Genomic DNA, 27,500 nt, shown 5'->3' on the forward strand with positions numbered 1-27,500 from the left:
ATGCGTAACAGCTGGGAGAATAATCACACATCTCAACCCTAACTGGGAAACATATACACCAAGGTATATGATAGTGAGACAAACTCATGGAAGAATAATTTTCTTGTTGTTCCCTGACTAGAATTTTTTTTTTAATTATTAATAGAGAAATTTAATTTAGAATTTGTTAAAAAAAAAATTGCTTTCCAAACATAATGTAAGATGCCCCAGCAGAGAACTAGTCAACCTGTAATTAGAAGTTAATTAAAGCACAAAATCGAGCACAATGAGGGCAAATAATCATACCGTGTTCATCTTGACCACAAGGGCACATTGGCCGTCTGGTAGAGGGTGGCCAGTCTTAGCACATCATTCTGCAGGTCTTCAGTCCTTTTTTTGGCATTTTTTGGTTTTTGAAAGTAGAGACAGCAAACTTGTGAACTTGATTTAGTAGGATATGACCATTTAGGATTAAAGGTTTATGGGATATAAATGGTTATAACTGTGCCACACATACATTTTAAAGCAGCATGTATTTGCCCATTCACAAGAATTATGGTACTGGCTGGCCTTCCATACTCTGGTAATGATTTGAACGACTATGAAGTGGTACATGAAATATCATATCTCTAAAAATGTAAGCACAAAGCAGCATAATAGGTATGATTCTATTATTTCTGTACAGTACAATTAGTGCTATCTAATGAAAATGTGATACTACAGCTAAAGACTGATAAAAATTAACAAATCATTACTTGGATAAAGTAAGTGACAAATGACAAAACACTTAATATACATTTCCACACACAATCCTCTACACATAGAGGAACACTAATCGGAAAACTCAGCCGTGGCAGTGCTAGGCAGACAAGAATTGGGAACTGCACAGACTCGCATGTCCTTCCACCAGAGCTATTACACAAAACTGTTAACAGTTTATATTCCTTAGGGGAAAAAAAATAATAACAGTAATACCATGTATGGTACCATCTACACAACTCAAATCCCAGCAAAGGGAAAGGTATGTTAAAAGAGGGAGACAGAGGGAGGGGGGGAGGGGAGAAAAATATGCACAAAAAAATATATATTAAGAACAAGTCCTAATCATGTGACTATTCAGACCCAGCCTGGGAGTTACTGCATAAAGAGAAGCTTATGATGGCTTATATAGCAGATTTTGTTTTTCCTTTCCAATCCCAGCAGCATTTAAAGACAGCAGCCAACAACATGTACCCAACCAGCGCTAGCTTTCTAACTCCCACAAGTATAAGTGTCACACTGGGTCTGAAATTAGGCTCGGGAGGATCTAGGATAGTTGCTTTTGGAGGGCAAAAGGGAGAGGTGGGGGTTAATGTTTCCTGAAGAGGATGTAGAGGGAGAGAAGATCACATGGGGAAGAGAGAGTGAACGAGATGAGGGGAGGGGAGATATACATCTGGGATGGGGAAAATAGGAGGGGCAAATTTTAGAGTTTATTTATTTCTTCTTGAGGGTGAAGAAGCTGCGACGTTTTGGCTCGTCTTTCTTCTCTGAGCCAGCAGGCAATGTCTGAGAGCGAGAAGGCCCAGCTGATCCTTCTGAGGACACTGCAGCTTGAAGAGCTCCTACCCATACTGCCAACTCCTCTTCATCTTTGGCTTGGAACAGGTACTCAGCACCACCAACAAGCCTGCAGGCAAGTATCAACATTAACATATACCAGAAAACAGCGAACTCTTAAATTGTACACAATCTTTGGCCAAATGGTTATTATTACTCTTGGTTATTCAAATTTCTCATAATTTAAAGCTGCATTTTCAAACTGTCAAACAGATCATCTATGCATGAAAAATACAAGTAAATTCTCAATAATCATGATGAACAGAATTTCATAGGTAGACAATACTAGAAAAGCATGTAAAATCCAAAGAAAGAATATTTAACCCAAATCCGACGGGCATAGTGTGTACATACATGGCATGCCCACTGTGAGTTTATTTTACTAATTGTCTTTACATATAGATGGCTAAACTTGTCTAAGTCACCGATGAGCCAATTACGAGGACTACCTGTGTCCTGTTTACCCTTTTCCTTGATTTTCGAAAATATTTTACATTATCTTATATTGCTGTTACTAATGGCTATAACATTATTGTAATTATAATGCACATCATAAAAATAACACCATCCATATTCATGGCATAAAAAATAAAATCACGCCAATTCTTGGAAAGGTGAAATCTGGTAAGATCACAATGTCTACTAAAGGACTCCTTTGTGACTAAGTACTTGCAAAGCCACCTATGTGTTTAGACATTTCACAAAAAAAAATTTAATGAGCACAGCATTTTTCCAGTGACATTGATTTAATAATATCTGTCTTAAAATTGGTCTCTTCACAACAATACAGAAAAGAAAAACATATAATTCCAGTCCACAAATAGATAGACATTAAGGTAATTCCAAAAGCTACTCACTTGAGTCGCATGACATGCTTCTTCTTTGTGTAGTCATCTGCCACAGATGCTGTTCCCCCAGAGACATCAACAGGTGCTTCCGCTCTGAAGAAAACTTCTGGGGCAGCCTGGTAACTCTTGCGGTCTTTATAGAAGAAAATCATGTTGCCACGTAGCACCACAAATACCTTATCCCAGGACCTGAAGATGCAGCAGAGAAATAATATAAGCTTTCATACAATTACTTGTTACTGTAAATAAAAAAATAAGCCTTATGTGAAAAAATTACATACATTTTGCTCATAATCACTGTATTAACTAACTATAAAATGGTCTGGCATATAGTACCTAATGTATACCAATAGTTTATATTCCTTTTCTTCAAAGGAATAAACTTTCAGCATGACTCAGAATAAAAGTTTCATGAGACTCATACAAAAAAAAACAGATACTCAAGACCAAGTTCAAATTATTATTTGCACTATTAATTTCTATATAAATCCTTTATAATATGTGCTGTGATCATTACCTGTTGGATGCCTTCTTTGTAGTGGACTCCCATTCATGCTTGCGAACCAGACTGCCTTCCAGTTGATCTTCGTCTCCACTGGGACTCGGCCGTTCTGTATAGAGTTGTGGTCAAATCAGATACAATTGAAAAGGCCACTCCTTGGCCAACTTATTTACTTCAAATACCAAATACAACAATAACAATCTGAAGTTCATTACACTAGTTATGTTACCTAAGGTTAATCCTAAAAATAAATTTTCAAGTCATAAGCAAAATGGATAAAGTCAAATAATTATCCACATACCACAAAACTAATATATTATACACTATAACAAAAAATCAGTATACAACATGCACATATGGTTCATGCAAGTAACAAAATTCTGAATACTTAAATTATACTATGTAATAAATATGCAATTATATAAATTTACATAAATAATATATACTAAATCATACCAAAAGCAATATGTCCAAAGCAGCCTACAAACTATATAATAGTCAACACACAACATTAAAGCTTGGCAACATATATTTGATATTCCTCTTTCAACCAAAAAAATTTACAATCCTTAAATATGTTTACAATATCAGAATCCCAGTAACATATACCATAAAAATAGATAAATAAAAAACAAGCACACATGATTGGAAACACCCAATCCTTCACTTCCCACCAATACTTCACATAATACACACGTCAAACCTGCAGATCAATGGTCTTTTAAATCACAGCTGGTTCTCTATATCTAAAAGCCAAAGGCCGATGCAGGCAAGTCATTATTTCATTAATCTGAGGGGGGAATGGGGTGGCATACATTCCAGCCTAAGGTGCAGATGCATAAAATAAGTAAAATTAAATGAACAAATGGATATGAAAGTAATGATAATTATTAAAGTTAACTCTAACAATAAATGCAGGCAATAACAGTGTTGGCCTAACTAAGAGCATGTAGGTTATAAATGGGTAAAATTGGATGACTGTTTACTAAGGCTTCCAACCATACCTTCCTTGACTGGGGCAGGGGCTGTGGGTGCCGCTGCAGTGGTTATGGTCGCCGCAGGGACCACTGTGGGGGGGTGCTTTGGGGCTGCATGTTAGGGAAGATAACACGAACTCAGCCTTGATATGTTTCAGCCAGCGTGTCATGATTGTTTGCCTTTTAAAACCCCAAACAATCTGGTCTTCCAGATATATGCTTGCCAAGCTAATTAGCTTATCAGCTAGAGCAGTAATGATGTTCTTCAATTATTCTACCTCATTCAATTCACTAGCATACTTAACCTCATATTATACCTAAAACAAACCTGTACTTCCAGAACGAAAACTTTTCTGTGGTGCTGAGAAAACCAATGGCAGAAACTTTTAACTGTTTCATAAACAGTACGCAAACTTCACTTCTCAAAGAGAGAACCCTATTCAGTATCAAAGTCAGGAGAAAACTTTTATAGAGAGAGAGACCTATACCTGTTGATCACCTTACAATCATCAAAATTTACCTGCTGCCCTCTCCAGATTGGACTCATCGTCAGATGCACTACCCGGTACTTCGGATGGAGATTGCTTGGTTTTCTTCCAACGGAAAGAGCGGAAGGGGGACTTGGACCTAGAACGCACCCTCCGTCGCGACTCCTTACTAGCAGGAGTAGGGGCTGAACAGACAAAACAGGAACGCACAGGGTTCAGAACATGATTGGTGCAAACACCAGTTTGGCCTCAGTGGAAAATTTAGCTAATTATCTTTTGAATTTATGCAAGCTGAGCTCGACAGTAGGAAATGCTGCAATAAGGTGCAAAAAAAAAAAAAAAAAAAGCACTGACATCACTGGAGTGTCCAAGCGCCAGGATGAAAGCAGAGTTCAGAGTGAAAGTAGACAAGAAAAAAAAGTGTTTCTCCACTGAGGCCACCCATTACTTACACGGATTTCATTGCCCCTCACCACTTCTGGCAAGAAAGTGAAGCTTCAGGAACCCTCTAGCAGACAAAAGCATGCTATATCAAGCTATTTCAAGCAAGTAAAAAAGGATACAAACTTCAAAGTGCATTCTACATTTCTTTCTTTAGTCTACAGTACTAATAACAGATCAATAGGTTTAACCAGCAAACACTCCATGTTTTGAGGTATTCAGTTTATCAAACTCACAAATAAATGACAGAGGCTCAAAGTGGGATATTACGGATAATGGTAAGTAAAATCATCATTTAAATAATCTTACATTTAACTGCATTTTGCTGATAAACTTATTGCTGCAGTACTCAAAGACTACCTACCATAACAAGAAAAAAACACACATTCCAACATGCAAACAAAATTATTTTTCAAAATCTAGCAACTGCACAAGGTGGCTAGCATACTTACCTCTTGTGAGTAAGCAAAGAAAGCACTTTTATCTGTATCACTTAACTTAATCTCAAATTTATATTCATCATTGATTTATTGCAAATAAAAAAGGAAATAAAATTAGAAAAAAAAAATTTACCATAACACTTTAAATCAAATAAAAATTACAGTGAACCATCCCTGTCTTAGAGGGGTGTACTCACTCGAGGCGAGGGGTGAAATCGATGACTGGGGCGGGAGAGTTGCCGAGCCCGGACGGGCTCTGACTGCAGCCGCTGTTGGGGTCGGGGTGACGGGAGTGGAGGGGGGCCGAGGGGTGCCAGGTGCACTTCCCCCCTTCACTGCAGCACCCTCTTCATGCTCTACAACACAGCATATCATGCATATCATGCTTCATGCAACAGTCATGCAAATGATTTAATATTCTATTTAAAAAAATAAATATATATGAATATATGCATATTTCTAACACACTGAAAAATCATATGAAACACATTTAATAAAATAACTATTAAAAACATATATAAAGCATATAATTTCATGCTAATTTTTTTTTCACATTCCAAATACATGTAAATCATCTAATGAGGCAACATAATACAACTACTACCAATGCAAAATAACAAAATACCTAAATCAGGTCTAGGCTGCATTCAATTCCAAATGCTACACTAAGTACCGAGCCAAATGGTTCACTACAAAAAGTATCACAACATGACACCTCACCTTGATCTCTGAAGAGAAATATTAATAACGCACTTTGACTGTCTGAACTGTGCAACCTTCACCACCCCAGCTTACACAAGAGATGATATCCAGGAAACACCATAAGAAACCATTACCAGTTGAAGAACCATTTGCTCCTACAATTTCAACCAAGTAGCAGAGGAGCTTCCAGCACCTACTATCAGAGCAACACACCAAGGAGCCCAAAAGAGCTTCCAGTTCCCACTAACAGATAAGGAAACATCAAACCCATAAAACTGACATCTCTTTGGACATTTCCATTTTTTCTACTATCATCACAAGAGACATCATCAATAAAAATATAGCAATATAAATTACCATTGGTGAGGACTTACTCTTCTTTATTGTTTCTGGTTAAGAATACTGGCAACACCTTGTAATATTAGTTATGTCAGATAAGTAAAATAAATAAATAATAAGTAATCATACAGACTAGCTGGGACAGTACTGGAGATGTGGGTCAACAAGTCAGGCAAAGCTCATCTTACAAAGCATGCCAGGAAAACACACTGGAAATTGATGTTCTTAGTGTAATGCACAAAGTGAAGCTATTTCATTTTTTGTAATTCTATAACAATCCTTCTATGCTTCAAAAGTATATCTGGTATGGCATGTGCCAAGAACTACTTCATGGATTGTATTCACACAAGGTTAAATCCTTAAAGCACTGTGACTGAGCAGCAACAACAATAGTTGTGCATGAAAAGCCTTCCACACATTGCCACAGTTGCATCTTACCTCTGGGCAAGGTATGGAGTTTGCCCCTGGTGGGGGAGGGGAGCACTGCTGTTGGAGGCTCCCCAGCTGCCACAGGATGGTGTAAATAAACAGATGTCTACTTAAGAAGTGCATTTCACTACCCTTGTGTGTGTGTGTGGAAATTGTATGCAAAGACTTTTACACATATCATAAAGAAGAAAACATGTCCAATGCCACTACTGGCACCAATCAGAGTAGATCATCACTTAATACAGCAGTTTCAGTGACACTACTCTCTTGTTTGATGAAACTATGAAGCCGTGCAATTTAGCAGCCTGAGGTGTGTGGTGCAACTGCTATGTGCACACAAAGGAGTATTCTTTATGCTAATGATCTCTGAAATTGTTTCATAATAACTGTATCTTCTGTCCCAGCTTCCAATTATGTTGATGTAGTTGGATTCTGTGTATATGTTTGAAATGGATATCCAAATCTTCAAAAATTCAAAGGATCTCAAATTCAATTCATGCAAATTGTTAGTCTACTTTGGTTATATGTAATCACTGACAAAGTAAAAATACTCAAGACTGTTAGCCTTCCTTTGGGGGCATGGTACAAGATTCCATCAATAAAAGTGAGTGGCATCAGGCTTCCCTTCCTAAATTATTAGTTATCATCCCTTTTCAAACAGAGAAAATGTTCCACTCCCCATATAATCCAACTACTAGATATGATGATTAAGATATTCTATATATCAAAATTCCAATTCTCCCCATCTTTTTCAACTGACTTATTGTCATTTCTAAAGTGATACTGTTTTACCTTCCTAGCATAACACTTCTAAACATTGAAATTAAGGCCTTTTCCATGTCATATTAAAAAAGGAAGAAAAAAATCCGACAAACCTAACACTTCCACTTAAATAAATAAATAACAAGACAGAACTATCACAACATTTTCAGTTTCTTAATCCTCATGGAATTAAATTATATATTTCGATGCCTAAGTTCCAAAGAATGGACTGATGCCACTTCCTCTGTACTTATATAAATGCTAGTACATCAGATTTGTGTCATGGTCAAACTGCTAACATTACAGGCTGTCTATCTTCTATCTTTTACCTTCTCGTGATTCATCGTGCTCTTCACCATTGACATGTGAGTCATCTCCTGCACCATCAACTCTGCAGGATAGAGAGAGCCATTATTATCATTATTATCATTATTATTATTATTATTATTATTATTATTATTTTATTTTATTTTTCATGAACAAATATATACTTGTTTGTACTTGTTGTATAAAAGAGGAAATATGATTATCATGATCTTTGTCATAATTATCATAACAATTGTACTAATAATAACAAATACTTTTTAAATGTCAATAAATTAGTAGCCAAAATACAATTTAATCCATAATTTTCAAAGAATTATTTCTAAAAATCAGCACTGCTTACCCATCTGTTGGCTGGTCAGGTGACTGAGGAGGAGGAGCAGCTGCTTGTCTTGCCAACTCCTCTTGTCTTCGTCGTTCCTCCTCCTCCTCTTCTTCTTTCCTCTTGAGTTCTTTCAACTCAAACTGAAATAGTACACCAATAAATTTCAACTCATATTACAAATGCAGTATAACACTTACTGGATGCTAAACACACCTATCTGACATGCTAATCATTGCATCATCACAGGACTGAATAAGACAGTATAAAAAGTAGAAAGTTGTGATACATACATACAGACAAAAAAATTAGTAACATTCTATAAAAAGAAAAAAAAGGAAGGAAAAAAATTGGGCTACACATTCTTCCCACACAAAACATTAATGAAGCAAATAGTAGTTTTATTCACGCAGAAGCAAAATCAATACACAATACAGAGCCAGTTCAACTGGACACTAAGCAAATAGAAGTAAGTCAAAAATTCAAAAGCAAGTATTCACTTTCGAAGCTTTTAGAATACACAATAGCAGCTTAAAAAAAAAAAAAGATAACATTACCTTCACCTGAGAGAGTGCATGCAGGTTATTTCTTGGAGTTTGTTTACTATTAGTGAGTTTAGGGGAGGAATCACAAGTGTTAGGAGGTGTTAGAGGAAAAGGAGATGCAGGAGAGGGACACCCCTGTACAGAGACACCATCTAGCCTAGCTACAAGATGGTCTACATTACGCACTGAGTCTTTTAAGCCATTACAAGGAATAACTGGATAATAACTCATTATAGAATCATTATCTCCACAATACTGAGCATGGGACAAGACCTTTTCTCTCTCTGAATTCCTTAGAGCATCGGTGGAATTATTAACTATATCTGTTTTATCATCTAAGAGACTTTCATAACTCCAAAATTCTACAGAACCAGAAGGGTTGCTCAGTTCTGTGACATCAAGGCCTTCCCCCTCCATTTCATATATTGGAGGGAGGGTTGTACTATCTCTCACATTATCAGCAAAACTATATACCTGACTTCTCCCTATTCTCTGACAATTTTCAACTCCACTTTCACCTTCAGGCAATCTTAAAACAACATTATCAGTGCTTTCAAAACCAGCATCCTGATGTTCATTCTTTTTAGAGAAGCAAAATTCTGTTATTCTATACAAAGACTCTTCTAGATAGGGAGCTTCATAATGATCTAGACTTACAAACTCGCCAACTGAACTCGAAGACTTACAATCCCAGTCTTTTTGAGGTTCCTCTAGTAAAATAATACCATCTGATTTCTTATCATTTCTATCATTACCAACACTTGGAGATGTGAATGGGCTGTCAACTGATGACACTTTTGAACTAAGCATCACTGAATTCTCTACTGGATCACTAACAGGTCGGTCTGTGTAATAACTACATCTCTGATTACGCATTTCTGCAAAGAGGTTATCAGTGTCTGAATCTTTTATATGGATGGTCTGAGAGAGCTGTGGGTTTGAGCTTGAATTCAGTCTCCTTCTGTGACGCTTCAAAGATCCTTTAGGATACATCTTAACTAATGAAATCTCAGATGACAATCTTATTGGAAAGCTGTGTCTGCTGGCTTGTATTTCTGTGAGTGCAGGACATGAAAATGCTGTAAAGAAAGCATGTACAGGGGTGGGTAAGGAATGACGACGTATGTTGGGTGGTCTTGGGGAATAGGGAGGAAGGGAGATGAAACAGTTGAAGGTAGGAAGAACTTCTATGCTACTCCCGTCACCCAAGGCATCTGATGGCTTCGGAGAATCTGTTTTTGCTATGGCTTCTAGCTGTAATTGTCACCAAAACAAATACATATACATGCAGGTACTAACAAAAAAACAAACATGCAAAAGAATATGAAAATAATTAAAAGAGAAAAATTAAGCTTTATCCCAGTAGTTCCCAAACTTGGATGCACACCTTTTTTTCAAGGTACAAGATATCTAGCAGGGTCATGAGGTACTAATTAATGTTATCAATAAATATATTTGCCTGTCTATATACTGTATAGGGATTATTCATCAAAGCACTGAAATATGACTATATCAGCATAGCATGACTGCATGTGTATTTAACATGAAGAAAATCATGCCACTTCCATATGTGCAGAACTTGTTTTAAAAAAATTGTTTGATGAATGGAGGGAGGGAGCAATTTTTGGAAACCACTGTTACAAGCAAAGAATGTAAATATAAAAAAAAAAACACATACACTAAAGTCATAACAAACTAAGGTTAGAATATCATAATAGAGGAAAATTTCCCATTTTCAAACAGGAGAAAAAAAAGAAATATACAGCACAGTTATGAAAAGCAGAAAAAGTACCAAGAGATGAAAACAGAAGATTAACTGACATACATAAAGGGAGGTATGAATGTTTGCAGAATGATACCTTTTACATATCATACTCAGTCACATGCATTTTGAATACAAGTACAAGATATACTTGCAAAAATTACTCAAAATTATCCACATATCTGCAAATGCATGTTGTCTTATGATCTATCTAGTCTAATATTCTCCAGAATAACTGATTAATAAACCTGAAAGGAAAGTCTCTTACAACCTGCATTTTGCTTCTCACTTCCAGGTGAGATGCAAATGTTTTATTAAAATTAAGCAAAATACATACACCTTATATTAGCTAAAAATCTATTATCCTTCAAGTCAAATTACCATCTTCTACAAAAACAATGCATTCTTGTTAGCCTTTCCAACACTAAATTTACCACAAGTAAAACTGAAAAAATATATATATAAAAACAAATTAATAATAAATCAGAATTGGGAAATAAAAACAAAATTCATCCAAAGCTAAATGTTCAGTCATTGCTCTGGTACTGTAACTTCAACATATGAACTGAATGAATAACCAGCAAGGCTTTAGAAGAATGATGAATATACATTATAACAGAGTTAATTAAAATAAAGCTGTATGAAGTTGTATATGTACATCTAATTGGTTCAATCTTTTCCAATCTTCTCAAGTCAGAGCTGGTTAGGAGTGAAATCAAATTTGCATACAAAGCTTCAAGTACGAACACCTTTGCACCTGCAGCTAAAAAGAAAGAAAGAAAGAAAGAAAGAAAAGAAAAAAAATCAAACTGGGTAATGTTTTCCATGGTTTAAATAACTTGTCTGCAATTATAATTACTACCCTGCTTTATTCTGTTTAGTGAATTTATTTTATAAAAAAAAAAATAATAAAACTTTTAAAAATATATAAATAAATCAAAGAAATATGTTATACATTAACTTTCATTTAAGCATATCACTGATTAAAGTTGGTAATTTATAATCTCTTATCAACTCTCACACCACACTTCCTAACTCAAATTCACTTGTACTAAAGTTCAAAATCTAAACGTGTCAAATATTTATATTCAGATTTCCTTTTATATGACAGTACTCATGTCATCATATGCCAATGGCAAACATTAAAAAATTTAACACGTTTAAATAAATATTCCCACTAATATACAGTCTATCTGCTGATACATCCTAACTCCTCTAAGAGTAATATAAAACAATTATTATAGTAATCAATTACTTTAATGTATCAACACAAGCTACTTAACTAGTAAAGTAAAAACCTCCCATATAGTACATGAGGTGAAGTTAGGCAGGTGGGTCAGGCTGGCTTAAACAAACTTCTGGTAGGATAACTTGGCAAGATTGCCGGTGCAATTAACACCCTTCTTTTTTTTCTTTTGCATTTACATGATGAGAAATTACTAAAAAAAGAGTCCTTGAGATGAATCTTGTTTAACCCAGCTAACCCAATCAGCAATGAGTGTAGGCACAAAAGGCTACAACTGAGCTCACAGTGATCATAAAGGATAATACTGAAACACTCAAGAGAGAACTCCAGAAAGAAAAGGACTGAATCTACAATACTCTTCAAATGCATTCCCCCCTCATCTACATGTAAAACTATTATTTCTTTTTGTATCATTAACAGACTTTGCAGAATCAATCCTTTATGAACATTGTTTTGCATCAAACATTCACCGGGTCATCATCTGTGTAGCGTTGACCATAGTACAGAGCACGGCCTTGTTCGTCTGTTAGGCCTAGCCGCTTATCCTGTTCCCGCAATTCCAGCTATTATCCAAGTAATACATTCCATCAGTGTGAATATTCCATCTAGATTTATAAGTTACCTACATATTTATCACACTTCTTTTCACTCCAAATTTCTATGCTATACTAAGTATATGTAAAAATAACTGTCTAGAGTGAAAAATATTTTCAACACTAAAGAGAAACAATGAAATATACAAACCCCCTTTCTTGAGATGTACATATGATCAGCATCAATAAACTCAACTACATACAATTACTGCTTATGGAAATTCAGTCAATAATTTACCTCTAGAATCTCCTAAGAATATAAGTGCAATACTTAGTGTGAAATTCAAGTTTATCTATATAAGGTTAAAAATACAAATTTCCAAATACCAAGTACAATCACACCAAAGATGCAAAATGCATATACATGTAAAAAAAGGCTTTCAATAAAGAGAACTTTCGTTTATACATATCACTCATTCATATACAACAAAGAGACATAGACAGATCTATACATATACCCAATATATATACACACAATACCACACCATACCTATCATCAATATCTAAAAAGAGAGAAAAGAAGAACTACACTTAAGTCTAAATTACATGTAGGAGGAAGCCTTACCGTTGTTAACCTCTCAAGCGCAGCAAACCGTTCCTCCTGAGCTGAACATGCCTTCTCAAAGGCTTCGTGCTTTTTGATGAGATTTTCCACATCATCAATTGACCTCTGGAAAAAAAGTATATGTGTACATAATTGCTCCAAAGAACAATGGAAATTTTACACCTACTAATAACTACAACTACTAACAACTACAACTACAGCTACTACTACTTTTAAAAAAAAATCTATATCACATACAAAAAAAAAAAATCTGGGCACTGACCATCATCAACCAATTCATAAGTTCATCAATAGAACTTACTCCAAGTTCTGTCGAAGTTAGGTATGGTTCCTGTGCCATGAGCCACTGTTCAGCAACTGAAGCATCACGAGCAAACTGATACACCTCCAGAACTGAAAAACAAGTAGAAATGTTAATAATTAACAAGAAACATTGCCATATTAGCATATACTAAAATAAAAATAAATTTCACCTAATGGGTGTTCAATACTTCTTTGTATAGACAAAAAATTTCTTCCTATATTTAGAAAACATTTTTTTCCAATAGGACAAGTACTCCATAAATCAAAATCACTTACTGAGCTGCAAATGTTCCCATCGTTCCTCCCAGCGCTGAAGCATGTTGTTGCGCTGGTTACTCAAAGACATCAACTTGTCTTTTATTTCTCCTGAAGCATAGTGGTTGCGAGAGAGAAGTTCTTTTCCGAGTGATACACACACATTGAAGTTGTCTTCTCGAGCATCAATTTCCGCTTTCAGGCTCTGATGGTTATTCATTAGTAATTCTACACCACTAACATCCCTGAGAGAAAGAGAAAGAAGGGGAATGAATAAAATACCACAAACAAAATTCAATTCTAGCCTCTTTTTATACCACAAGCCCAATGCCACCATGTTCTGTTTAGTAGGTGGTCCTTGACCACACACTCCCCCTTCACATTTTCAAGTAAATAATCAAACTTTCACTTTCTGGTGACATATGACGTGCCAGAGCAATAAATTGCAGATGACAGGCCTTATCTTGTCATGAGTTTCTGTTCCAACTGCCAGGCAGTATGGTATGAAAAGTCAAAACATCAAGATTTAGATTTAATTTTACAAGAATTAGCACATCTAAGCAAGATTTTTAGATGCAGACCATGAGGCTGTAATGGGAATGAGTATTATGCTGAGAAAAAGAATGACGAGGTATCAAGAAAACAATCACCCTATCAGATACCTGCACACATACACACACACTTAAGCATTCCCATTCCCTAATTTCACTGAAAAATTTAGCTTTGCCAAGGCATTATTGAGGAAAGAATCTTGTATAAGCCACTTTTGCTAACATCGAGGATCTGGGTGAAATGACCATCACATCGTGACTGAGAGCTATGCTATCAAGAAAAATTTGGCTGAAGGCCTGGGTGATAAGAATGATTCACCACCAATGCATAAAGATCTTGGAGGGTGATTACACTAAATGGGCATTTAGGAAGGGGCTCTAGCATTATTTCCACCAACTGTTTGGATATCTGATCCAAGTAAAACAATTCCTTACCTTGGCTTTTCTGTAGTGTTCATCTGTCGAATAACATCATCCATCCAGAGGATAAGTGTGCGCACCATATTGAAGAATTTGAACAAGTCACTAGTGTCGTTGAGTTTGACACGACGATCCTCACACATTCCTTGCATGTTCAACCATGCAGACACAACCTCAGCTTCTCTATTTGTGATCTCTCTCGCCTTATCACCAGCATAAGCAGCTTGGAGTTTGGATGAGTCTTCTTGAATTTGTTCCACCTGAAAGACAATATAGCAATCAGTTCATTATTTAAAAAAACTCTTACCATTAATTTTTTTTGTCTCTCTCTCTCTCACTACTTCAGTCAGTAACATCTAAATTTTATTCTAATCAATAGCCATAAGATTAAAAACTAGCTTTCGAATATTCCCTTACTTGTTGTTTCAACATGACCAGATCCTGTACAAAGTTCTGATGTTTCCTCTGTAGTGCAGATACTGAACCTGCATCACGGCCAAGCTCATCCGAGATGCTGTTCTGTTTCTCCAAAATTCGGCTAAGGACATCCTTGCAATCATGGAAGAATTTGTGGAGTTCCCATGAAGCTGCCAACATCTGGGTGCGTGTCTCAATCAACTCTAGGAGGTCTGCCCAAGATTCATTCAAGCCATCCTTCCATTCTGCTATCGTTGCTGCATCAGAATGGCCAGCTGATATGAGCTGATCAGCAATCTCATTAACGGCTGCAACACGTTCTGTTCCAGTTGCCTCTGTATCACGAGCGAATTCCTTAAATCTGTCTCGCAGCATCTGAAAACAAATGCTAATCTTCAGTAAAAATATAAGATAAGCATGGAAAATTTTTTATACACTTTACTTCCAAATGATTTTTCTACAAAAATCAATAGCAGAACCAGAATGATGCGTATTACCGTGACATGTTCATAATCTTGTCCAAGTTCATGAGATCCCGCAACCACTTCCCTCTCAGCGATCCATTGTTCCAAGTCATCAACCTCTCGGTTAAGCATGAACAATTTGAGAGCTTCATCCAACTTACTGCGGCGCTCAACTGCCAGATCTCTCAATCCTGCATACAACTTATCAATTTGGGATTGTCGGATACCAATCTGTTCACTGTTCAATAGAGGGGAAAATTGGTTACATAAATAAGTATGAGATCATCACCTCTAGTACAATGCAGGTGATAAAACTTACTCACTAAAACCTTAAATTTAATTAGATGCCTAAACAACTCACCCAGACTGGTCTTTCTCTGAAGGGAAGTATGTGACTAACATTGTGGTAGAGATATTAACTGAGACCGCCAGCTTTCTTGAGAGGAGAATCTTACTTAAACATGAAAATAACAAACAGTTGCAAAACCTCACACTGGTCTCCACACAGCAGCTATCACAAAACACACTGAGTGTGTACCCCAGGAATAACCTGATTCAGTGTCTAGTTTCATCTTTCAACCTTGATTTTCTCACCAAGATAGAGTTTCAAGATCACACTACACTCCATATATGTCCTCACTTCACTCTACTCTTTTATAACGATAGTCTAAGGGGTAGAAATTAGTTACACAGAATGCACCATGTTTTGGTACCATCAAATAATTTCTCTATTATTGTTTGGTTTATAACTCAGAATTGGAGAAAAGGGGACATACCTAGACACAAACTATAGCTATATTAAAAATAGCATATGTATATATATATATATATATATATATATATATATATATATATATATATATATATATATATATATATATGTGTGTGTGTGTGTGTGTGTGTGTGTGTGTGTGTGTGTGTGTGTGTGTGTGTGTGTGTGTGTACACGTGTGTGTGTGTGTGTGTGTGTGGTGTGTGTGGGTGCTGTGTGTGTGTGTGTGTGTGTGTGTGTGTGTGTGTGTGTGTGTGTGTGTGTGTGTGTGTGTGTGTGTGAATGTGTGTGTGCCTGAATGTGTGTGTGTCTGAATGTGTGTGTGTGCCTGAATGTGTATGCTTGTGTGGCTCTGCTTGTGTGTGTGTGCCTGAATGTGTGTGTGTGCCTGAATGTGTATGCTTGTGTGGCTCTGCTTGTGTGTGTCTGTGTGTGTGTGTGTCTTGATGGGTATTGGTATGGGTGTGGTTATGGCTTTGGGTATGGCTTTGAGTATGGGTATGAGTGTACAAGTATGGGTGTGGGTATTGGTGGAGTTGTGGTTGTAGTTGTGGGCATGGGCATGGGTGTGGATGTGCTTGTGGATATGGGCACATAAGTATGGGTAAGAGTATGGGTATGGCTAAAGGATGGGTGAGGGTATGTGTTTTGTTAAAAGTGTGGGGGTGGGTGTGATCTTTTTGCATTTATTAAAATGTAAGAAAGAATGTAAGCTAATTGTTGCATACATAGAGAAGAAGTATATGAGTATAGATGTACATGTATTTCAATTTTCTATATGTTTTAAGTTTACTATTATGAATAAACACATACATGCATATAAGCTTAAACTAACCTGTCAGGATGGCCTTCGTTGATGAGATGTCTAGCCGTCTCTCCTAGTTGTCTTATCGTCTCAGCATAGTCATCAACAGAGTTTTCTAGAGTTTGGTGTTTCTTCATTAGGTTCTGTGCGGAGATTTCATCCTTGCCTCTGTCCTCTACCATCATGTATAACTCTTGCTCACTCATCCATACCTCAGCTTCACCTGCATCAAAGAGGTACTGTTGTGCTTTCTCAGACACCAGGAGTTTCGATCGCCTGTGTTCCATAGCATCTTTGAGTTTGGTCCAGTGATCAAGCAGATCCTCGAGCAGTTTCTGGAATTCTTCAGCATCCACATGTCCCTCTTCAATGAGCTTCCTACCATTGTCACAGACTAAATTAATTCTAGGTTCGTGATTATCAATCTCTGTACTAAGGGACTGGAGTTTCTTCTTTAGCATGTGGACGGTGAACAAGGAGTTGCCATAATCAGGGCTTGTTGCTAGAGGCATTTTCTCTAAAATCCAGAGCTTCTCATCCTCAACATCTCTCCTGAACTGGTATGCCTCTTTCTTCTTGGCTAACAACACATTGCGTTCAACAAGAGGAGCTTTAAGGGATTCAAATTTGGCTTCCACTTTTGTCTTCATATGTTTGATTTCCTCTGTCTTCTCAGGTGTCATGCGCTGCAGGTAGTCTGCCTGGCTCTCCAGTTGTTCAACCTGCTTGGCCTTAACAGCCATTTGTGTCTCAATCATTTGTTGTTTCTGCATAAGAATGTTTACAGATGTCAGATCCATTCCAGTGTCTCCACCTTCAATCTGCTTCTCAAGATCTGTCATCCAGGTGTCAATGTCATCACACGTCTGTTCATAAAGCACCTGTCTGTTAGCATCAAAGAGTCGTTCTCCCTTTTCTTTGGTGGTGGTCTCTAGGGCATCGAAGTGTTGATTTAATTCCGATATCTTTGGTCCAATTAGTTCAGCCATTTCAGGCTTCTCTTTTACCAACACTTCTCCAGCTTCTTGTACTCTAACCAATCTGTCTTTGTTACTTGCAATTTCTGCTTCAAAGGCCTGGTGTCGAGTCCATTTACTGTGGACTGTCTTAGCTGATCGATAGCTCTCATCTTGAGCAATGATATGTTTCTCTTGTACCCAATCATTAAGTTCTTCACAATCTTGGAGGAATTGATGGACTTGGAGTTGGTCCCGTAGGCGTTCCATCTGTTCCATGGCGCGATCTCTATTCTGCTGGCGGCGTTCTTCAATATTTTCAGCCTTTTTCTGAATTTTGTCGGCAGCAAAATGTTCTTCATCAAGTAATCTCTGAGCAAACTGGCAGATGCCATTGATCTTCTCATCATTAGCTTCCATGGTAGTAAGGAATGCCTCATGCCTCTTGATAAGGTTCTCTGCCTGTTCCAAATTGGTTGGAGTCTCATCCTTGCTAAGGTAATGTTCCTGTTGACTGAGTAGAACTTCTCCCTGTTTGGCATCACGCAAGAACATCTGTAAGTTAAGGGACTGTGACAGAAGTTCCTGTCTGTTCTCCCACATCTGGTGCAACTCTGCCCATCCATCCTTGAGGGCCTTCAGTCTCTCTCTCAAGAACATGTACTGTGCATCATCTGCTGGTGTAACATCTTCTGCTGTAATACGTTCACCATACTCCATCATCTTAATATAGTCTTCTGTGTAATTATCAATCTCCTCGCGAATGGACTGGTGCTGGCTCAGCAGCTTCTCTGCTTCAGCAAGATTTGAAGGAATATCTTCTGATGCCACATCTGTCATTGTCTTGGTTAACCATGACTGGAAGTGGTCCAAATCTCTCAAGAAGCGATGAAGATCACCAGCCTCTTCAAGTTTGGCATCACGCTCCTTGAGAAGCTGAGTGAGTTGGTCCCACACTGAACGGATCTGTTCAATGCGCTCACGGATGAGTTCAGCCTCTTCTGGATGATCTTGGCTGATCTTATCTGCTTCACTTTCAAGGGCATCAAGTTTAGCCTGAATAGCTGCCAGGTCTCTTTCCATGCCAGAGAGACGACGCTGGAGTGTCATGATGCCACTGAGATCTGTGCCTAGGTCAGCAGTTTCCATCAACACACGCTTCTTATCTTCAATCCAAAGAACTGTTTCCCTACATTCAATATGGAATGTTTGAACACCATGGGCAGAGCTGAGTTCTTCACGCTTGCTTTCTGCCTTTTCTCTGAGCTCAGCCCACCGTTGGTTTAGCTGGTTCTGACGGGCAATGATGTCCTCCGAGTTTGGATGCTCAACATGCAACAACTGACGAGCTAGCTGGTTCACAACTGCTACACGACTAGCATTGGCATTCATTTCTTGTTCAAATCCTTCATATCTGTGCTTCATGATCTCACAGTCTTCAATGTCCTTAGCTGGTACCATGGTAAGAAGCATACGCTCCTTTTCTGCAATCCATTGTTCAACACCATCTGCCTCTGTGAACAATTTATATAGTGACAGAGCATCCAGCAGTCTCTGCTTGCGCACCTTAGCCAGTTCAAGCAATTCTTTGTATCTACGGTCAATCGATGCCAATCTTTCAATGACCACAGGTGATTCTCTGTCAACCTCATTGAGCTCTGATGCCTGTTGGTGCAACTGTTCAATTGTGCTAGCATAGTTCTTCAGCTCATCAGTAACATCCTTGTGTTTCTTCAAGAGAGACTGCACAGTGGCTTCATCCCTACCAGTATCTTCGCTTGATACCAGTCGCAAAATATCCAACATCCAGGTATCAACATCATCAGCTTCTGTGTAGAATTGATGCAGGTCTACAGCATCAGTCAGCCTCTTCTTACGGTTGGCTGATCTCTCTGTAAGGGAAGTCCACATGGTCATAATTTCATCAATTCTTTCCTGAATCTTATCAGAGCCAAAGTGTTGCTGAGCAATAAGCTCTTCTCCACTCTTGACAACTGCCTTGAGTTGTGGCTCATGTGACAACAACTCTTCTTCAACTGTTTTGTGTTTGGTCAAGAGCAAGTTCACAGTGATGAGATCATGCCCAATGTCTGATGTGGAGAGAATCTGTTCTTTCTCCTTGATCCAGTTCTCTTCCTCTGCCATGTCCCAGTAGAACTGCCACAACTTGCGGGACTCTTCCAGGCGGAGACGCCTCTCGACAGCCAACTTGACAAGCTCACCATAGGCATCTTCAAGTTGCTGTACACGCTCCAGCACAATAGATGGGTCACATGGACGATATCCTTCAACTTGTTCATCATCAAGGAACCGCTGAGAATGTTCAATTACGGTCTTGACACGTTCACCCAAGACATTGATGTCAGCCTCCAGCAGAGAGTGCTTCTGTAACAAGTCCTCCACACCCATGAGATGTTTTCCATAGTCTTCACTCAGGAGACGGAGCTTCATGTCTTCCATGGAGTCCAAGATGTACATCATTTCCTGGAAGTTCTGTTGCAACTGTAGAGACAGTTCAAGCCTCATACGGCGCAGCCTGAGAAGCTCAAGCAGGTAGTTCCAGAGTCGTAGCACATTGTCTTTCCTAGCATTGATGCGTTCGATATCATGATAACGTTCTGCTTCTAGCTCATTAGCAACTGAGACTACTGCCTGTACACGCTCCTCATAAGCAAATATGTCTGTCTCAATGGCTTCGTGCTTCTTTGCTGCAGCTTCCACAGCAGCCAGATCAAAACCAAAGTTATCCTGGGAAACCAATCTCTGGTTCTCAGACAACCAAGTCTCTCTCATGCCTGCCTTACGGTTGAACCTAGCAGCAAGCTGTGCAAGCTTCTCTTGACGAATGAGTTCCTCTCTCAGTGCCAACTCACGTTCATGCTCAGCCTTCTCCAGGCGTTCCCAGGCCTTGTTGATGTCACTAATCATCTTGCCCTCCTTTGGCAAATAGGGTTTCTGGTTGTTGGCTCTCATTTTGGACTGAAGAGTAAAGAGCAGCACCTCCAGGTTGCCCTTCTCAACGAATTTTGGTGGTTTCTCCACAGTACGGTAAGTATTGAATTGTGTGAGCTGCGCTTGTACACCAGTAAGCGAGTTGGTGAAAACTCTGTCATTTAGGGATTCAATAGTGACTTCAATCCACTTCAGTAAATCTGATGTAAGACTCTCGTATTCCTTAATCATTCTGTCATTCTCCATGGCAATACCTACAACCTTGCCAATACGTTTGCCCTGGACCGTCTCCTGCTTGAGTTTGGAGAAGTAATGGTAGTAGGTGACAACATAGGTGATAATTGACTTCTCATCAGGCTGTTCAACAAAGACATCCTCAGCATCTAACAGCTTGGTGAGACCTAACTTGTTTTCTGCAACATTAAAGGCATTATTGAGGTTGTACATTGCATTTGATCGTGACAATTTCTCATACTGAATCAAGTCAGGCCTGTGCTTGTGAATGATAGCATTGAAGGCTAAACCATCCCTCCATGAGGTGGTAAAGTTCCTGATGTTAACATTATGATAACCAGCTGTCTTCATCTGGCACCAAAGGAGTAAAGCATCCTTAGCACTCTTGGTCTCTTGGTTCTCAGTCTCTTCAATGGTGATGTCTTGGATCTGGAAGCGAAGGATGATAGTCCAGATAAGACCAAGTGTGAGACGAGCATTGCCATCCACAATATCATGGGAACCCATGTTCTCCAAGTGGACTCGTTGATCACGAAGGAACTGAAGAGCTTTGTCTACATTTTCCAAGCAGTGAATTCGCATCTTTCCTTTGGTCGGTCGTGGCTGTAAGTAATGAGAAACAAAAACTATAAGTAAACCTTTATGTATTGAAACATACTTATTTTATATTATACTAACATTCTCTGTCCAGCATATCACAAGATTTTTAACATACATATCACAGGCATTAGTACTGACCAATCTCTCTCCTGAAAGAATTTCCAGGAGTTTGATGAGCTGCTTTCCATCTCGTAAGTCCACATATAGGTCTCCTATACGTGCGTTCACTCGTACTAGGTGGGAATTCACCCATTTCATGAAAGTCTTCTTCTGCACGCTCTCTCTCTCATCTGAGGAATAAAAGGAATTTATCAAAATATAATCAACTACTGTCACTTCAAAGAAATCTAAAAAAAGATAAGAAAAAGAAGAAAAAAATCACTCTTGCTGTACATAAATGGCTATGTTTTTTGGAGGATAAAAAGAAGAAATTAGACACTTCATTGCCTGAATATATGGCAATTAGTAACAGGAATAAACATGCCAAAAGCTCTGATGAAAATGAAATACAGATAAAAAAGATATGATAAAGAATTAACAAATGGTATGAACATGAAATTTGAAAAAAAAATAGTGTGTGGGAAAAGAAGCTATGAGCAATAGTATTTAAATATTATGCCACCTGAGTTTACCATTTCTATTTCATCTATTATACCATGTGTTCAGCCATCAAGGAACACAATAGTACACTATGTGGCCTCACCTGATTTCCTCTTTCCTAGATTTTTTTGGGAAAATACCTTCTAATGCCATTAATATCAATGTTGATATTATCATTATTGATATCTGGAATTTTATGATGTCAACAATACTAGCTAATAGAGAATGAAATAGGTAAACAGGTGAGATAGGTAGGACTAGTTATTAACTCTTTGGTGATTAAGTACTTGTGGAGCCATCCATGTGTAAAGAAAATTAATAAACAAAGAAATATATGCATATGTTTCTTAGCCGTCCCAGTATCTTGTAAGAACATTGCAAAAAAAAAGTATAAAAAAGGGAAGTTCTTACATTAAATTATCTTACAAATGCTTACAAATTTCAAATTTGTCTTTTATATATATTGTACAAAAGGTTACTTGGTAATTCTTGCACCATTTTTCAAATTATAGAGCAAAAAACATAAATAAATTTCTACTATTACTAACCAAAAACAGTATACCAATAACTATAGTCCTAGCTCTCATAAATTCTCTGTTTATTTCCAATATAAAAAGGATTGTTCTAGTATGGCTTACACATTTTCTAAAGGTTCATGTAAACCACATTCTAGAGTATATTTGGAAATAGAAATATTCACTTTCACTCATACTTCAGTGTCCAGAGAAATATATACTGCCTATATAATGATTTTTTCTTCACAGAAAGAAGTGTAAATATGAGTGTATGTAATTGTGAGAGTTCAAGTATACCGATAGCTGTAGGTGTAACTTTAGATATGAGTTTTAAATATAGGTATATATGTAAATATATCTATGAGTATTATTAAAAGGGTGAATACATCTTTGAGAATGAGTTACAGTAACAGTGACAATGAGTAAATAAAAAATATTTGAGAATGCAATTGTACATAATTGTGAAAATGAATGCATTTTTGAAAAGGTAGTTGAATATACAGGTGCATATTTATATGTGAGGCAGTATGTATATGGATATCAATGCAAAGGGTACATCACTATATTTTCCATAAGTAACACATCACCTTTTAAGACTCTGATATGATGTTCCATTGTAGAATACCAAGGTTCATTTTCACCTCCAACACTTGTCGTCCGGCGAACATCTTGCGTACGAACCTTGATTTGACGGACAGACTGAGTTCGACCAGGTGTCCAGTGCGAAAACTTAAAAACTGCACCTTTGTCATAACTTTTGGGAGAGCTCATAGCATCTAAAGAACATTCACTAGATGACTGTGAAGTTGATCTTCTGGACGCCCTAGTAAACCCTTCTCGGGCTTTTCCAGCTGTAACACTCTCTGTGGCTGAATCCTCCCACTGTGTAATAGTTTCCTTCCACTCTGTTCCTTGACATGTTTCTCGAAAAGGATTTTCTGAATCTCCATCAGCAACATCTTTACCATCAAAATTATACTGCTTGTCTACAGTAAATTCTGCAATGTTTGCATCTCCTTTTCCATTTGTGACATTGCCACATATTTTTTCAATTGACATTTCTTTCCCATACTTGTCCAATATCTGCTGACTGTCACCAATCTGCCCAAAGCTTTGCTGCCAGGCACCTTTTAAAGCATCATGCCATGAGCCATCTTTCTCACCATCAGTCTGTTTTCCACTGATAATGGTGGAGTTGCCATGATCAATTTGTTCTTCTTGAGTATTGTACTCTAACTGAGAGCTTTTCTGACTATCAACTGTATATTGTTTTACAAAATGTATCCCCCCTGAAACTTGTTCAGTGGTAGTGTGCTTTACAATATGTAATCCTGCTTGAGGAATCTGCTTTCCTTCTTGGAGGCTCTGAGAAGTAAAGACAGTATCAACCGACTGTTGATGACTAATCTGACTTTTTTCAATGGGCTGAGTAATTTGCTGAACCTCAACTAACTGTTGGTGAATAATCTGATTTTGATCTGCTTCATCAAGATGATGAATAACTTCATCCTGAATACTATATGACTGTTGTTGAGAATTTTCCTCTCTACTAAATGAATGCTTGTGGGTAATATTTTGTGCTTCATATGAATGTTGGGTAGAAAACTGCTGAACCTGCTGAACATCAACTGATCGCTGTTGGATATGTTCTGTTTCAAATGTCTGATGATGAGTAACATGCTGAACTTCTATGGATTGCTGATAGTTGAGTTCTCTTGTTCCTTCCACTTCCTGATAAGTAACTTGAAGATCATCTCCAGTTTCATGGACAAGAGGCAAACCTCTCTCACTTTCTTCCCCCTGAGTCCTTTGTAAGTCTTTCTCCATCACGTAGTGTGCAGTGAATCCAAATAAGCCTGAATAGCAATTGCAGTTACTGTTCCTATCTGATGACTCAGAAGGCTCCTAGACAAGCCTAGTTTACTTCACATAGCACCATGAACAAATACAAGAGATCAACAAAGGATATCCACTATTTATATCACCATAAACATTAATCGGTGAATCATGCTAGCACTGTACACCCATAACAATTACAACCAATACTGCCGGTGGATGGCCAAGAGACTGACCCAGAGCTACCTGATCCTTCTTATCATTATGCTACTGCCAGACTCACCTTATAATACAATGCTGTCTAAGATTACACATACTCAGTTAATGACATTCATGGGAAGTTATCAAATCACTCATACAAACACAAGTTTTACTTTACCAATTTAAGTCAGCCTAAAAGGACTGTAAAAAATTGTAACAAAATAAACAAAAATGAAACACTGGCATCTACTATGTTACAGTGTGTTATCAGTATGAGTTGGCTTAATTATCTTTGAAAAAACTGTCTAATTTATAACATAACACCTTTTATAGTATAACTTCAAGTATACTAATTCAACACAGTATGACTTATCTGTTTCCTACATTTCTAAACAGAAAAAAAACACACTATCATTACATTTTCTGACACCCATTCATGTCCTGACTGGCATGTGCAATGGCATACAAAAGAGTACATGTTTTCCATTCCCTAAGAAAAAGAACAATACAAATCAAACTGAAATACTATAGAAAATACTATAGCTAATAGTCAAGACTTTATCTTAAAAACAAAAACATCCTGCTGTTCGGCTAGGAATTACCAGGACAAGCAGCAAAGGGTGACTACAATATCCTGTACAAGATAAACGCAACTCTAAACATAAATCTTATATAAGAGAACAACAAACAAAGAGATGATATTCTACGTGTGTGTGTGTGTGTGTGTGTGTGTGTGTGTGTGTGTGTGTGTGTGTGTGTGTGTGTGTGTGTGTGTGTGTGTGTGTGTGTGTGTGTGTGTGTGTGTGGGTGCGTGCGTGCGTGCGTGCGTGCGTGCGTGCGTGCGTGCGTGCGTGCGTGCGTGCGTGTACACGTGTGTGTGTGTGTGTGTGTGTGTGTGTGTGTGTGTGTGTGTGTGTGTGTGTGTGTGTGTGTGTGTGTACACATGTTGTGTGTGTGTGTGTGTGTGTGTGTGTGTGTGTGTGTGTGTGTGTGTGTGTGTGGTGTGTGTGTGTGTGTGTGTGTGTGTGTGTGTGTGTGTGTGTGTGTGTGTGTGTGTGTGTGTGTGTGTACGTGTATGTGTGTGTGTATACACGGGTGTGTGCGTCATATTAATACGTAAAAAGAAACCCCCGAAGACAGTCAGAGGAGCGAGAGCAAACTCATTGAAACCGCAAAGGCCTCCCGACGAGCGCCCCCCCCGCCTTCCGGCCTCAGCCCGAGCTGCCACTCACCGGCCAAAGCCTTGATCCTGGATCGTTCGAAAAGCCTCGAAGAAGAGTTTCCACCATCGTAGTCGAAGTCTTCGATCACCTCCTCCTGCTTGATGGGGTCCCAGCGGACCCCGACGCTTATGTCTGTCGTCATCTTCCCGGCTCAGACCCTGTAGAAGGAAGAAACATATTAGTTTTCACTTTACCTTTCGCCCTAAACCAGAAGTTATGAGGCCTTTCTTTTGCCAGAGTTCATTCAAACAGCCACATTCCCCGGGATGTTTCCGTATCAGCATTCATGTGAGAGTAGAGATATCTACGAAAACTAGAGCACAATCAAATGATACGTCAACGTACATATCTAATCTTACTGTATATAACGATCTAATGATACGCAGATAATAGATAATACATGGCTTTAACAAAACTGTCTCTACATCATTCCTCATATCATTCATCACCGCCATTCTGCTCGCCCGCCCTCCTCCTCCGAGAGTGCCGGAAGCTGCAGCGTGACCACAACCACAATGCTTAAACATTTCTTAACATCAAGTCTGCGGTGACAGCGGTTGCTGCACGAGGGTTAACAACCTCACACAACACATCCCTGCAGATCTGCTGATAACCCCACCCTCCACTATCATACACTGTCAACAACCAATGCAAAATAACCCACACTCTCTCTCAACAGGATTGCAAAATTCTGCCACGAGTCACAGGTTGACGTTACTGCTTCGTCTGTGTGGAGTGAACGTGTTGCAGCCATGTGCCGTGCCGCCGTTACTCGTTCTGCTGCAGACGACTTCCTCGCTCGCAAGTGATGCTTTAATTTGGTCTGATATCGACCAGCCACTCCGCAGAACTAAAGCAAAAAGGAGGCAAGAACTATAAAAATGAACATGTAAAAAAACAGTGGTTGAGGTAGCGGCAATACAGGCAATTCCTAAAAGATGAATTTTCTTAATAATCAACATGCCTTAGTTATGAATTTCATCGTAATGAAACTTAAAAGGATGAAAACTTCCACATTTTAATACACCATTAGGAGAAAAGAGTCCAACACCCCATTGACGGCCGATGAGATCACGAACCGGCAGCTAAAAATAGATCGCCATAACACCTGCCCACTCATCGCGGCGGGGAAGAACACCTGTCTTCGTACACATGTGCAAGACTTGTGTTCAAACCTAACGGCTACAACAAACTCACTCCACCACAGAGTTTTTCGACTTACTCTCACTAATTCACCTTTAACTCATGAAACCATTCATCTATTTATTTACTCAATAATTCATTTGCCCTTTTACTTATTCAATTATTGATTTACTCACTCTCCCTCATCGCAAACACAAGCAAAAAAAAGGAAAATAATAAAAATAAATAAATGAATAAATAAATAAATAAATGGCAGTCAAGAGTCTCCAACAAAGAAACGAAAGAGCAAATGTGCATGTATTTCCCCTCAGAAAAGGGCGCGACCACATGGGACCGGTTGTGCGCCTTCAACCGCGGCCTGCACTACGCCTACGCCAACACACTAGGCCTA

At 38.3% G+C, this 27,500-nt stretch overlaps 1 protein-coding gene across 40 annotated transcripts in view; it reads right to left on the reverse strand.

Annotated features, from left to right (window-relative positions):
* Window positions 1-27,500, reverse strand: part of LOC119573730 (spectrin beta chain-like) — a 93,493-nt gene that overhangs the window by 4,412 nt on the left and 61,581 nt on the right. For 3 of the 40 annotated variants that reach the window (XM_037920897.1, XM_037920903.1, XM_037920909.1), the window contains 18 exons: window positions 25,976-26,124; window positions 21,730-21,881; window positions 16,880-21,594; window positions 15,307-15,511; window positions 14,810-15,184; window positions 14,408-14,652; window positions 13,443-13,666; window positions 13,126-13,256; window positions 12,864-12,968; window positions 8,710-9,951; window positions 8,174-8,295; window positions 7,836-7,897; window positions 5,472-5,630; window positions 4,426-4,578; window positions 3,933-4,016; window positions 2,944-3,037; window positions 2,436-2,615; window positions 286-1,648 (listed from right to left, as the gene is read on the reverse strand). In XM_037920897.1, coding sequence (XP_037776825.1) covers window positions 1,456-1,648; window positions 2,436-2,615; window positions 2,944-3,037; window positions 3,933-4,016; window positions 4,426-4,578; window positions 5,472-5,630; window positions 7,836-7,897; window positions 8,174-8,295; window positions 8,710-9,951; window positions 12,864-12,968; window positions 13,126-13,256; window positions 13,443-13,666; window positions 14,408-14,652; window positions 14,810-15,184; window positions 15,307-15,511; window positions 16,880-21,594; window positions 21,730-21,881; window positions 25,976-26,108 — 8,574 coding nt within the window. In that variant the 5' untranslated portion in view covers window positions 26,109-26,124 and the 3' untranslated portion in view covers window positions 286-1,455. Of the gene's footprint in view, window positions 1,649-2,435; window positions 2,616-2,943; window positions 3,038-3,932; window positions 4,017-4,425; window positions 4,579-5,471; window positions 5,631-6,753; window positions 6,820-7,835; window positions 7,898-8,173; window positions 8,296-8,709; window positions 9,952-12,863; window positions 12,969-13,125; window positions 13,257-13,442; window positions 13,667-14,407; window positions 14,653-14,809; window positions 15,185-15,306; window positions 15,512-16,879; window positions 21,595-21,729; window positions 21,882-23,293; window positions 24,754-25,975; window positions 26,125-27,500 lie in introns of those variants that run through there. The other 37 variants (XM_037920913.1, XM_037920851.1, XM_037920838.1 and 34 more) reach the window with 37 other exon arrangements.

This window comes from Penaeus monodon, chromosome 1 (assembly GCF_015228065.2).
Source record: "Penaeus monodon isolate SGIC_2016 chromosome 1, NSTDA_Pmon_1, whole genome shotgun sequence".
NCBI classification, from domain to species: Eukaryota; Metazoa; Arthropoda; class Malacostraca; order Decapoda; family Penaeidae; genus Penaeus; species Penaeus monodon.